The sequence below is a fragment of the Prionailurus viverrinus genome, chromosome B3 (assembly GCF_022837055.1).
Source record: "Prionailurus viverrinus isolate Anna chromosome B3, UM_Priviv_1.0, whole genome shotgun sequence".
NCBI lineage: Eukaryota > Metazoa > Chordata > Mammalia > Carnivora > Felidae > Prionailurus > Prionailurus viverrinus.
In genome coordinates, this window is record NC_062566.1 from 97,990,478 (window position 1) to 98,004,707 (window position 14,230).

General features: G+C 37.6%; 1 protein-coding gene and 1 long non-coding RNA gene across 5 annotated transcripts in view; one reads left to right on the forward strand and one right to left on the reverse strand.

Moving 5' to 3' along the window:
* Nucleotides 1–14,230, forward strand: part of LOC125167748 (uncharacterized) — a 62,836-nt gene that overhangs the window by 35,985 nt on the left and 12,621 nt on the right. The window lies entirely within an intron of this gene.
* The window catches only part of WDHD1 (WD repeat and HMG-box DNA binding protein 1), a 69,412-nt gene continuing 58,064 nt past the window's right edge, over nt 2,883–14,230 (reverse strand). For 2 of the 4 annotated variants that reach the window (XM_047862356.1, XM_047862358.1), the window contains 4 exons: nt 12,629–12,796; nt 11,044–11,174; nt 6,170–6,308; nt 2,885–3,695 (listed from right to left, as the gene is read on the reverse strand). In XM_047862356.1, coding sequence (XP_047718312.1) covers nt 3,495–3,695; nt 6,170–6,308; nt 11,044–11,174; nt 12,629–12,796 — 639 coding nt within the window. In that variant the 3' untranslated portion in view covers nt 2,885–3,494. Of the gene's footprint in view, nt 3,696–6,169; nt 6,309–11,043; nt 11,175–12,628; nt 12,797–14,230 lie in introns of those variants that run through there. The other 2 variants (XM_047862357.1, XR_007152922.1) reach the window with 2 other exon arrangements.

A 14,230-nucleotide genomic window follows, 5' to 3' on the forward strand; every position in this document is an offset into this window, starting at 1 on the left:
TGGCTGATTCCATTGTGTTTATTTTCAATTCCATCACTTTTTGCCTCTTATGATACAGTTCCAGAGAAGGGAGAAATTGGTATCAACCATTAGTCCATTCCAGCAAAAGGCCACACTTAAAATTTTAGGCTTTTTTTTCTTTTTTTTAAACACTTCTTGGGATCTATGTGAAAGAAAAGCACATGCACAGAAAAAAGCCTAATGACGTATATCAAAATGTTAAGGGGTTATCTCTGGGTATTAGGATTGGGGATGATGTTTTTCCTCATTCTTCCTGTATTTAATATGTACTTTTATAGTAATGTGTACATATGTATAATTGCTATGTTATACACCTGAAACTAATATAATACTGTGTCAGTTGTACTTCAACTAAAAAAGTATTATTTCTAATTAAATGTGATGCAGGACTATTTTTTAATGTAGGTTTCTTGATTGATCCTAGATTGGGGCGGGAGAGGCTAAATGGTACTTTGGGGGAAATTTTAATACGAAATGCATGTTAGGCAATAATATTCTTCTCTTAAATTTCTGTGGCATAATAATGATATTGTGGTTATGTAGAAGTATGTCTATGTAGAAGTACTGAGGGGTAAAATGTCATGATGCATATTTCAAATGACTTGAGAAAAACACTATTTATAAAGCATGTATAGCAAAATGTCAACAATAAGTCAATCTAGATAAAGGGTGTATGTATGTTCACTATACTACTTGAAATTTTCCAAAATAAAAATGGGAGAAAATTATATACTTCTATAATAAAGCAGTTGGAGGACAACAAAGGCCCATAAGAAACCAGTCACTGATGAAGATACTTTCTACATGGATGGATCTCATCCTTTTGTCTCCAGGGATCTGTTCCATGTTAATGCTAGTGGCTCACCACAGGCTGCTGCACCGACCAGAGAGGCTGTAGAGTACCACAGCCCCCGGAGTTGGCAGGCTTAACTCAGTGCTCACTAACTTGCTCTCTGGAATAATCAGATGATGCCCTTTTGATGACTGTGAAGTATTAAAATTACCTCCTTTTTGAAAAGTCTTTACTACCAGTGAATGAAATTAAGCAAATGGCAATATTCAATAGCACAGAATAAGCTCAGAATGGGCAATATTACTGACATCATGATGGTGGCTAATATATTCATTTATTTCTGTTTCCACTTTCCCACCATTAAGCATTAATTCTCTGGAAAAGCAGTTTTTTTTTTTTTTTTTTTTTTTTTTAGGGTTTAATCATACACAGCAAAGGAATAAGGATAAGGTCTTGGTTTCAAAGTTCTGATTTATGAGTTAAACCAAGTCAATACAAAAATGTTCCTGTGCTTGCTATGGAATATACAAAAATGCTCCTTCAACCAAATAAAACTAGGGGACTAAAAACACTTTTTGCAAATCCGTGGTATTATCAGGTTCCTATAGATCTACAATATAACACTGAAGGATTATATCCTATGTACAATAAGCAAGTTGAGGAAATAACAATACATGTCTACTAACACCCTTTCCAAAGTATTATAAATAAACTTTTACTTCAGGATCTTGAAATAAAAATTCATACAGTATTCACAATGAAACCCAAAGATAAAGCAAGATGAAATAGTCAACAGCATGATTAAGAATGCTGACATTTGGGGCACCTGGGTGGCTCAGTCGGTTGGGCATCCGACTTTGGCTCAGGTCATGGTATCGCGATTTGTCACGCGATTTGTGAGTTCGAGCCCCGCGTTGGGCTCTGTGCTGACAGGAGCCTGGAGCCTGATTCAGATTCTGTGTCTCCCCCTCTCTCTGCCCCTCCCATGCTCTTGCTCTGTGTTTCTCTATAATAAACATTAAAAAAAAGATAGCTGACATTTATAGAAAACATTACTATGTACCAGGAATTAAGTGCTTTTATCTCATTTAATTCTCATTAACAATGCTATGAAGTAAAATTATTAAAACCATTTTACAGATGAGTGGTCAAAGGCTAGAAATTTGCCCAAGGTTCATTCAGCTGGTACATACCATAGTGGGTCTTCAGACCCAAGTAGTTTGGCTTTGAAATCTGTGCTCCTAACCATTGTGCTATAATATCTCTCTATACCAGCCACTAATTAAAACATCAGAAATGTATTCCTTCCTAACCTTGGTCATCGTGAGATGAGTATCTTTGGCTTCTACATATCTAAATTTTCAACATATTATATTCCTTCCAACATATAAAACCATTCTCATCCTGAGCCACCTGATTTTATTTTACTACAACCCGCCCCTGACTCTGCCAAGCCCACCCCTGTATTCTGCCCTCATTAAGTGGCTGCATTTGCATTAAGCTCTGCCTAGAATAACAAAAAATGTATGAAATATTTAAATCTTATTTGTTCAAGATAAAAGGAGTTAAACACTTTCCCTCTTTACTCTCATATCAAGGCTTCGAAGACTTGCTCAGGAAAATACTGCTGATGTTGATAATCAGAGGATCTTACCAGGGGCACATTATGCCCCGGGATGAAAAACTTTCAAAACTGTCCTCCATCTTCTCTTCTGTGTGTTATGATGTGTAGCAGGATGGGGGTGATGGTAGAAATTATGGTAATAAATGTAAACTATGTTTTCTAGAAACATTTTCATTTCATGGAAAAATGATAAGACCACAGCAAACTATGGGGTGCCTGGGTGGCTCAGTAGGTTAAGGCTCTGACTTCGGCTCAGGTCATGGTCTCACGGTTTGTGAGTTCAAGCCCCGCATCAGGCTCTGCGCTGACAGCGGAGAGCCAGGAGCCTATTTCAGATTCTGTGCCTCCCTATGTCTCTCTCTGCCCTCCCTCCCTTGCTCACACTCTGTCTCTCTCTCAAAAATAATAAACATTAAAAAAAAAAAAAAGACCACAGCAAACTAAATTTGGAAATGTGAAAGTCTTATTTTTTTAAAAACCAGGCTATACAAAGACAACTGAAAGCCATACATGAAGAAATTTCCAAAACAGACAAATGAAAAAAATCACACCTACAAAATTATTTACATGTTGAGGGCCCATATTAAAAAACATGGTCCCCAGTCCAATATAGACATAGAGAAACAGTCTACGGTAACACACCTGGAAGAGGATTTCTGTAGTACTTCCCAGTATACGACACAAACCAAATGAGGAAACCCCTTGAAGGTACTTCAATGTTCAGAGGTTTTAAGACCTTGGCTTTGATGATTTTGAAGGTACGAAACAAAATCAAACTGGCTTCCACTGTGACATGCCAGTGGCTTCAAGTCAGTGCCTACAATCATAATGCTTCTGAATGGCCTTCTATTTGGGGGCAGAGCAATCTGTAGGCATGAAAGTTTTTACATACTCCCTGTTACTATATTACCTTAATAAAGACAAAACGTTGTCATTAAACTCTTTTAAAAATATATAACGAATTTTCTAAAGATAACATTTTTTTTTTTAAGTCCAGATTCATCAATGATGAGTAAAAAATCTATGACTTCCCTAAGGTCATTTCCTTAACTCTGTCTATTCCTGCTTAAATGCAAAAGCTGATAGTTTCTGATTGGTAGACAGATCTAAAGGTTTTTGCTTTTTTGGCAAATTCAGATTCTCCTTTGCTTTTTCTTTCTGGTTTTCAGTTTCATGACTTTCATCAATCACACGTTTTCGCTTCTTTGCTTCAGCTCCATCACTTGTAGTACCTCCTTTGGCCTTGGTAGCCCATGCCTTTGTAAAAATATGGGAGAAAAGATTTTTAGGCAATAACAAAGAACTAGGAAGGAAATGATTTCCTCACTTTTTTAGGTAACAATCCTGTATATAAAAAGCAGCATTAAAAAAAAAAAAGCAGGGGCGTCTGGGTGGCTCAGTCTCCACCACCTCATGCTCTGTCTCTCTCTCAAAAATAAACATTAAAAAAATTTTTTTTAATTAAAAAAATGCATAATTAGTACTTGAATTGTTAAGCTAATCATTAAAGATTCTCATTGTTAACAAATGTCTTATTAATTGCAGAGCAGGTTAAAAAATTTATGTCTACCTCTGTAATATTTCAACCTAAACTCTGCTTATATTTAACCATATTAAGTGCAAAATATATAACTGCAGGTACTTTTTTTAAAAATGAAACTTTTTATTTTGAGATTTTTCATATGCAGTTGTAGGAAATAATACAGAAGGATCTCGTGTACTCTTTTCCCAGTTTCCCCCAATCATAGCATCTTCCAAAGCTAATATATCACAACCAGGGTACTGACATCAATACAATCCTCCCATTTTTACTTCTACTCATTTGTGTGTATGTGTGTATGCATATTTAATTCCCATGTAGGCTCCACATTCAAGATACAAAACAGTACCATCACCACAAGGATCCCTCATGTTGTTCCTCCAACCTACATTTCTCATCCAGGCCCCAACTCCTGGTAATTAGTTCTCTGTTCTTCATCCCTATCACTCTGTCATTTCAGGAATGACATTTCAGATACTCTTTTGGGGCTGGCTTTATTCAATAAGCACAAGAACCTTAAAAAGTTCAGTCATTTCCATCTGTCTCCTAAATCTTTTTTTTTTTTTTTTTTTAATTAGAGAGAGAGAGAGAGCAAGAGCATGTGCATGAGGTGGGGAGAGGGGCAGAGGGACAGACACGGAATCTCAATCCCAATGCAGGGCTCGATCTCACAACCCTGGGATCATGACCTGAGCCAAGATAAATATTGGACGCTCAACTGACTGAGTCACTTAAATCTATTTTAATATGTAATAGTTCCTCCTTCTTTCACTTTATTTCCTTTCCATTTATTTACTATAGAAAAGAGACCCTTTGGAGCTGTAGATTTTCTCACATTAACAGACTGGATTAAGGTTTAACTTAAAAATACTGATTACATTTTCAAGTATTCAAAAACACAATCACATTTTTTACTGCATAAGATCATTTAGATACCATTTATCTAATTCTTTATTATCCTTTTATAAAGTCTTACAAAAAATGAGAAATACAAAGTTGCCAATGAGATTCTAAATAGGCTTGAGGTGGTTGGACCAGTTTCTAGCTTCCTCACTTTGTAATAGCTTTATTCTTAAAATTCAGTTTATCAAGGCAAGTATTGATTTCACCAGGTGAATACTGCATGCCCATGCCGCATACTGCATCCCTGGGGAAATGATATCTGAGGATTTAATTGATATACCACACACATTCCTTCCCCTTGCAACAGAAAGCTGCTCCTAGCCCTCCCTCATAAGGCAGAAATTTATACAAGGGGCAATAAGGTACAAGCCATCTGTCCTAATTTCCACATGAAAGGCTAGAACAGAACACCAGGTCTTCCACTGCCCGAAAAGCAGTACTCTCACTTTGACTTTGTTTTTGTTTTTTTGTTTTTTAAAGTAAAGTCTATGCTCAATGTGGGCCTTGAACTCACAATCCTGAGATTAAGAGTCACATGCTCTATCGACTGAGCCAACCAGGTACCCCAGTATTCTCATTTTATATTCAGTGTGGAAGTAAATAGCATTTTAAAAAATTCTGCTTTTTAAAGAAATTTTTTAAGTTTATTTATTTATTTTGAGGGAGAGGTAAAGAGAGAGAGTGCAAGCAGGGAAGGGGCAGAGAGAGAGAATCCCAAGTACCCTAAAGTAGTAGTCCAAACATGTATATTTAATTTCATTTTTACTTCTTAATTTTATTTGCTTTTGATTTGTAAGTAATGTACTTTTTCTTGGGGTATCCTCCTAACTTACAACATGCAGGAACTTATACAGATATAAACAGTACATATGCCCCAAATTTAACCATTAGCACTAATAACTATTACGCATCCATATGTTTAGAACATTTCAGTTAATTTCCTCTCCACCAAGAGTTTACCAGAATATATGCAATTTCCAGAACAGAAAAAGGCATTTTCTATAAGAATTTTTAAGACCTAGGGGGCACCTGGGTGACTTAGTCGGTTAAGTGACCAACTTTCGGTTTTGGCTCAGATCATGATCTCATGGGTTCATGAGTTCAGGTCCACATCAGGCTCTGCGCTGACAGTGCTGGGCCTCCTTGGGATTCTCTCTCTCTGCCCTTCCCTGCTTGTGCTCGCTCTCTCTCTTTCTCAAAATAAATAAACAAATTTGAAAAAAACAAAAACAAAAACAAAACTCCTGGGAATTTACTAAGATCTCAATCTCAGCAAAATTATTCTTACCTTCCTTTCTTCAGGTGACAATACTCTAAATCGAATCATTCCTTCTTTTATTATGTCTGCTTCATCTGAAAAGTCAGGATTGTCAGACAAAATATTACTTCTGTTTTCTTCCAGCCACATCTGGAACCCAGTCTTTGGCCTAAAATAGCAATTATTGAAAAAATTTCATACTTAAGACACAGTTTAAAGTGCTTTATGATTTTTCAGGTTAGTAATTAACCATTAGTCTTTGCATACCTATATATACTAAGAAAGACACAATTAATTACACTTGTTAATATTCATACTACATATTTCTTAAAACTGCTTGAAGACCATGGAAATAATGAACTGAAAAACCCCTTGTAAGATCAATTCAAAGGGTTTACTCATATATGTATTTTCCAAGTGGAGCAACCATGAACTCTGCACTTTCAGCTCCTTTTTGGAATGCTGACAGGCTCAAGGTCTCCAGTTTCACTCAGCCCCTCTGGCCCAGTAAAATTCTTCCAATCCTTGGTGGGTTCCTTCTCCATTTCCAAAACCAGCTATCTTTAATTTTTACTTTTCTCAAGCTCCTATCCCATCCCCTCACCATTGCTCTCACAGATGACCTGGGCGTGTATGTCCTTTCTCATATAATTATTATGTAAAGCATACACACAGCATACTTATCAATTTCATTAGACTTGACTTTTTTTTTATGTTTATTTATTTTTGACAGACAGAGACAGACCCTGAGTGGAGGAGGGGCAGAGAGTGGGGGAGTCACAAAATCTAAAGCAGGCTCCAGGCTCTGAGCTGTCAGCACGAGCCCAATGTGGGGCTCAAGTCACAAACTATGAGATCATGACCTGAGCCAAAGTCACATGCCTAACTGACTGAGCCACTCAGATGCCCCTAGACTTTGCTTTTGACACAAATTATCTTTAGGTCACAAGTGAAGATTTAATGCAAACATTTAATATTTACTGAGCACTTACTATCTGCTAGGCATTGTTCTAAATACTTTGTGTGTATTACCTCATTTCATCTATCATAACCCTATGAGGGTAGGTGCAATTACTATCTCTATTCCATAGAGGAGGAAATCAAGGCTCAGAAATGTGAGATAACTTAGGGGCGCCTGGGTGGCTCAGTTGGTTAAGTGTCAGACTTCAGCTCAGGTCATGATTTCACGGTTTGTGGGTTTGAGCCCTGTGTTAGGCTCTGTGCTGACAGCTCAGAGCCTGGAGCCTGCTTTGGATTTTGTCTCCCTCTCTCTCTGCCCACCCCTGCTTGGGCTCCATCTCTCTCTCTCAAAAATGAATAAATATTAAACAAATTAAAAAAAAAAAAGAAAAGAAATGTGAAATAACTTACTCTAGGTCACACAGATAGCCAAAGGCAGACCTGGGATTTAATACCTTGGCAGTTTGACTGCAGAGTCCCCATATTTCACACAGCAGCTGTACTGGCCCTTACTACACTGTAACCAAATGGATCTTGAATAACAAATTTAAATATACAGCAAAAATTAGTGGCAAAAATACCAGAGGAAAATGTTTATGATAAAATTTTATTTTACTTATTTTTAAACATTTATTTATAAAGTTTAATTTTGAGAGTGACAGAGTGCGAGCAGGGGAGGTGCAGAGAGAGGGAGACACAGAATCTGAAACAGGCTCCAAGCGCTGAGCTGTCAGCACACAGTCCCAGGCAGGGCTCGAACCCATGAGCAGCGAGATAATGACCTGAGCTGAAGTCGGACACTCAACCGACTGAGCCACCCAGGCACCCCTATGATAAAATTTTAAATGGAAACAAAACCACAGGTTGTAACATTCCATCTCTGATGCAGAGCCCACTAAATGTAGAATCTTAATTTTTTTTTTAACATTTATTTATTTTTGAGACAGAGAGAGACAGAGCATGAATGGGGGGAGGGCCAGAGAGAGAGGGAGACACAGAATCTGAAGCAGGCTCCAGGTTCTGAGCTGTCGGCACAGAGCCTGATGCGGGGCTCGAACTCACGGACCGTGAGATCGTGACCTGAGCGAAGTCGGACACTCAACCAACTGAGCCACCCAGGCGCCCCAAGAATCTTAATTTTAATAAAAAAGATTTAAAAAATTATCTTTATGAGTAATTGAGGGATTTTTGTCTAAATTTTTTAATTTTTAGAAAAACAAGCTATAAAAATATTACTAGCATTGCCTAATTTGTGGAAATATACAAATTTCAAGTAATCTTAATATAATTCTACTTCCAGAAAAATAATAGAACAAATCAAAACAAATGGAAAACATATTTCTTGAATTTCCTGAAATTAATAAACATTCATTTTAATCAAACTTGAAGCAATGTCACAAATCTAGCTAACAGCAGGCAATCTCCCTGCCCCTAAACAGCTGTTTTTCTTTTTTTTAATTTTTATTTTTTAACGTTTTATTTATTTTTGAGACAGGGAGAGACAGAGCATGAACAGGGGAGGGTCAGAGAGAGGGCGACACAGAATCTGAAACAGGCTCCAGGCTCTGAGCTGTCAGCACAGAGCCCGACACAGGGCTCGAACTCACGGACTGTGAGATCATGACCTGAGCTGAAGTCGGCCGCTCAACCGACTGAGCCACCCAGGCGCCCCTAAACAGCTGTTTTTCAAAAGAAAAACAAAACTGAACATTTCTCTTCTGATTCAGTATATCAATACTCATGACAAAATATTTGGTTAAACAGTTATAACTCCTTAATGACATTCCAATTAAATAAGTTTTCTGTATTGAAAGTACAAAAAATTGACTCTTCTTAAATAAAACCTTCACTGCTTAATACCTAATTTGAATTCAGGGCAAAACAGAAAAAATAAAAACCAAAGCTACCCCTCAAATTAAACTGGTTAACATGAGGGATGCCTGCTAGCTCAGTCGGTAAAGCATATGGCTCTTGATATCGGGGCTAGGAGTTCGAGCCCCACGTTGGGTGCAGAGATTACTTAAAAATAGACTCTTTAAAAAAGTAGATAGATAAATAAACTGGTTAACAGGAGATACTCAATGATAAAAATGAAATGGTGACTTTTTCTTTTTAACTGAGGCATTAAAGTTTTTTAAAAAATGTTTATTTTTGAGAGAGAGAGTGCAAGTATGGGAGGGGCAGAGAGAGAGGGAGACACAGAATCCGAAGCAGGCTTCAGGCTCCAAACTGTCAGCACAGAGCCCAATGCAAGGCTCGAACCCATGAATGGTGAGATCATGACCTGAGCCAAAGTCTGATGCTTAACCTACTGAGCCACCCAGGCACTCCTTAACTGATGCATTTTAAATAAACCCAGCATTTAGATCACGAAATGTAACATATTGCACTGGCAAACAAATAGGATACAGGCAAATAGGAACTCATATTGCTGGAGGTATAGAAAATGATACAAGATTAATGGAGAAAAATTTGGCAATGTCTATTGGAATTACAAGTGCACATTAACTTGAATCATACAGATATCCATCTTACGGCTATATGTATATGTGAGAAATGACATTCATATAAAGTAATTCATTGCAGTACTACTTGTACTATAGCAAAAGACCAGCAATCACCTTCTGTCCACCAGTAGAGAACTGAATAAATTATGGCATATCCATTCAATGGATATAAAAAGATTAAATAAACTGTGTAGTAATATGAGATGATCTGCAAAAGCTGCTATGTGAAAAAATAGTAATGTACAGAACAATGTGTATGCTACCGTTTCTGTTAAAATAAACATAAATACAAGTGTTTGAACACTTACAGAACAATTCTGGAGGGCTATGTAAGAAATTTGTTGTAGTGACTATTTGTAAAGAGGGGAACTGAGTGGATATGGAAGATATTTATTCTTTATCAGACTTTCTTTTGTATCCTTTCACTGCTTCTCCCACTTAACTATATTTATCTTAAAAGAAGAATTATAAAATATATGTTTTAAATTTTAATTTAAAACAATTTAAAGCACAATACAATTTATTTTATTTTATTTTTAAATTTTTTTTACGTTTATTTTGAGAGACAGCGTGAGATAGAGCATGAGCATGGGAGGGGCAGAGGGAAGAGGAGACACAGAATCTGAAGCAGGCTTCAGGCTCCGAGCTATCAGCACAGAGCCCGATGCGGGGCTCGAACCCACCAACTGTGAGATCATGACCTGAGCCGAAGTAGAACGCCCAACCGACTGAGCCACCCAGGCGCCCCGTAAAACATAGTACAATTTAAAACACATATATAACTTATCAGAGCATACTTAAGTATTAAGTAGACATTAACCAATATTTATGGCCTCCTTAAAGTTATGTATTCAGGGATGCCTGGGTGGCTCAGTCAGTTAAGCATCCAATTCTTGATCTCAGTTCAAGTCATGATCTCATGGTTATGAGATTGAGCCCCGTGTTGGGCTCTGTGCTGGGCAAGAAGCCCGCTTAAGATTCTCCCTCCTTCAGGGCACCTGGGTGGCTCAGTTGGTTAAGCATCAGATTTCAGCTCAGATCATGATTTCACATTTTCTGAGTTCAAGCCCTGCATCGGGCTCTGTACTGAGAGCTCAGAACCTGGAGCCTGCTCTGGATTCTGTGTCTCCCTTTCTCTCTCTGTCCCTCCCCTGTTCTCTTGCATGCTCTCTCTCTCTCTCTCTCTCCCAAAAATAAATAAATATTTTAAAAAAAAAAAATATTCTCCCTCCCTCCCTCTCTCTGCCCTTCCCATGCTCTCTCTCAAAATAAATAAATATTAAAAAGAAAGTTATGTGTTCAGAATGTCCACCACCAGTGCCAATGTATTATTTGTAACAGTGAACAAGACAGTCGCATAATTTTGTATTGCTGTTTCTGTATGTCTTTTATTGGAATACTGAATCTTGAGAATAATAAATTTATCTATGTACTAACCTTTGACTTTCAGTGTTTTGAGGACATGGAGCTGGGGTTTCAGATGATGAATTTTTAGGATTTTCTTCATTCGCATCCTCATTCTTATCAGCTTGGGAAGTTCTTTTCTGGAAATAGGATGCTGCAGATGCCTGTAAAAACAAACATAATGAATACTGCAACAAAAATCTAGTACAATTTTATACACTACAATCAAGTTTTGAAAAATGTGGAAAAATATTTATAATTATTTAGTATTCTTATACCAACATGTGAAGTCCTGAAGTTCTCAGTTGAATATAAACATGCCTATAGACATAAAACCCAAAATAACTATTACTTCAAATTCCATGTTTTCTAAATGAATAAAATTATATAAAATGGAAAAGATAAAAGATCTATTATACTAATGACAAATGTGAGGTGAAATACCAAATCTGGGATGAAATCTAGAAGGCAAAATCAGAATACGGAAGAAGGAAAGATTGGGGCCGTCATCATCATTAAAAAAAAGATATGCGTCAGAATCATCTGGGAAATTTTTTTAAAAGCCAGACAGATGCCTGAGTCTTTGGGGCCTGAGTATACACAGTAAAACCTTGGATTGTGAGTAACTTGTTCTCCAAATGTTTCACAAAATTACCACACATTTCTAACAAATTTTAACTTGATAAATAAGCAATGTCTTGCAATACAAGTAGTATGTTACACCATGATCACAACTGAGCCAATGTTTTTCTCTCTCTCACTGGCTGCAAGATTGTGTGTGATCATCTCACGTGCTCAGATGCTCAGTCTCAGGCTGCAGTGTTTGGCAGAAATCAGTGATTTTTCAGAACATAGGAAGGTGCCCACAACTGGCACTAGTTTATTTTTTGTCACTTCAAAGCACCTGTGGACAGTCCTCCACTTTTCCATACAAGAGTAAGCTTAGGAATGCTTTGTTTCATTCTAGGCAGGCTGCCTGCAGATATAGACCCTTTCCCCTGCTGCCTTATTGATAGTTACATTAAATACAGTGTATGACAAAACTTTATTAATACTGTATGGTAGTCAACATTGTGCAAACGCATACAATGGCCCCCACGAAGAAAGAGATTCCACTGAGCCAACAGATAGCAGTGATTCCATTAATGATAGTGATAGCCGTCCTACACAATAACCCTCTACTCGTCTCCCTCACACCAGCCATGAAGGTTTTCAAAGGTAAGTGCAGGTTAATTTATTTTTCTTTATACTTTGTATTTTATTTATTATTTTGTATTACAGTACTGTAATCATTTTTATGTGAATGTTTTTGGGTTGTGGAATGAATCATCGGAGTTTCCATTATTTCTTATGGGGGAAATTCGCTTTCATATACAAGTACTTTGGATTACAAGCATGTTTCCAGAACAAATTATGCTTACAAACCAAGGTTTTACTGTATATATTTTAAAAAGTGATTCTGAAGCAAAATCAGATTTGAGAACCACTACCCTCCCTAGGCAATCAATGATAAACAACTGGAGCCTCCTGCCCCATACCTGAAAGAGTGAACAAAAACTAAAGCAAGACAAACAGATCATGTGCTACTTGTTGCTGATATGGGTAGTTGAAATAGTACCTGCTTAGACTTTGGCTTTGGAACTAGAGGCTTTATAACTGGAGACTTTTCATTATTTGTAGCTCGACTGAGTGCAGATTTCTTGGATGATTTGTTCATATTGTCTAAAATATTAGTAGAACGTGCTGAATTCACTGAAATGGCTGGCTCTTTGGAATTGGCTGATACCTAAAGAGCAAACTACTATTAGCATTTTATGTTTAAAGAAGAAAAACCCCAAGAGATTCATTTTTCCTCTAAATTTCTGTTAAGTCTAGGGGCGCCTGGGTAGCTCAGTTGGTTGAGTGTCCAACTTTGGCTTAGGTCATGATCTCATGGCTCATGGGTCAAGTCCCATGTTGGACTCCCTAGTGTCAGCACAGAGCCCGCTTCAGGTCCTCTGTCCTCTCTCTGCCCCTCCCCAACTCATGCGCTCTCTCTCCCTCTCTCTCAAAAATAAACAAACATTAAAAAATGTATATTTAAGTGTCTTTTAAGTCTATATTGTGTCACATTTGGAATTGAATACATTTTGTATAATCCATATTAAGACTGACACACATATTAAATATAACACATCCCTAAGAAAAACAGGGACTATCGTTCAAAACCACAGGTATTCAGAAGATAAGTCTTAGCCCAAGCATGAACTAGTGCTGCTTTCAACTGTTTTCACAAAGATCTGTTTCAATCTTTAATGTTTCCAAGTCTGAGGAGGGTCATTTGGTGGTTTGGAAATATTTCTCTGTATAAAAATGTACTTAAAAACATGTTAAGTTGGCACAAAAACAGACACATAGACCAATGGAATAGAATAGAAACCCCAGAACTAGACCCACAAACGTATGGCCAACTCATCTTTGACAAAGCAGGAAAGAACATCCAATGGAAAAAAGACAGCCTCTTCAACAAATGGTGCTGGGAGAACTGGACAGCAACATGCAGAAGGTTGAAACTAGACCACTTTCTCACACCATTCACAAAAATAAACTCAAAATGGATCAAGGACCTAAATGTGAGACAGGAAACCATCAAAACCTTAGAGGAGAAAGCAGGAAAAGACCTCTCTGACCTCAGCCGTAGCAATCTCTTACTCGACACATCCCCAAAGGCAAGGGAATTAAAAGCAAAAGTGAATTACTGGGACCTTATGAAGATAAAAAGCTTCTGCACAGCAAAGGAAACAACCAACAAAACTAAAAGGCAACCAACGGAATGGGAAAAGATATTCGCAAATGACATATCGGACAAAGGGCTAGTATCCAAAATCTATAAAGAGCTCACCAAACTCCACACTCGAAAAACAAATAACCCAGTGAAGAAATGGGCAGAAAACATGAATAGACACTTCTCTAAAGAAGACATCCGGATGGCCAACAGGCACATGAAAAGATGTTCAGCGTCGCTCCTTATCAGGGAAATACAAATCAAAACCACACTCAGGTATCACCTCACGCCAGTCAGAGTGGCCAAAATGAACAAATCAGGAGACTATAGATGCTGGAGAGGATGTGGAGAAACGGGAACCCTCTTGCACTGTTGGTGGGAATGCAAATTGGTGCAGCTGCTCTGGAAAGCAGTGTGGAGGTTCCTCAGAAAATTGAAAATAGACCTACCCTATGA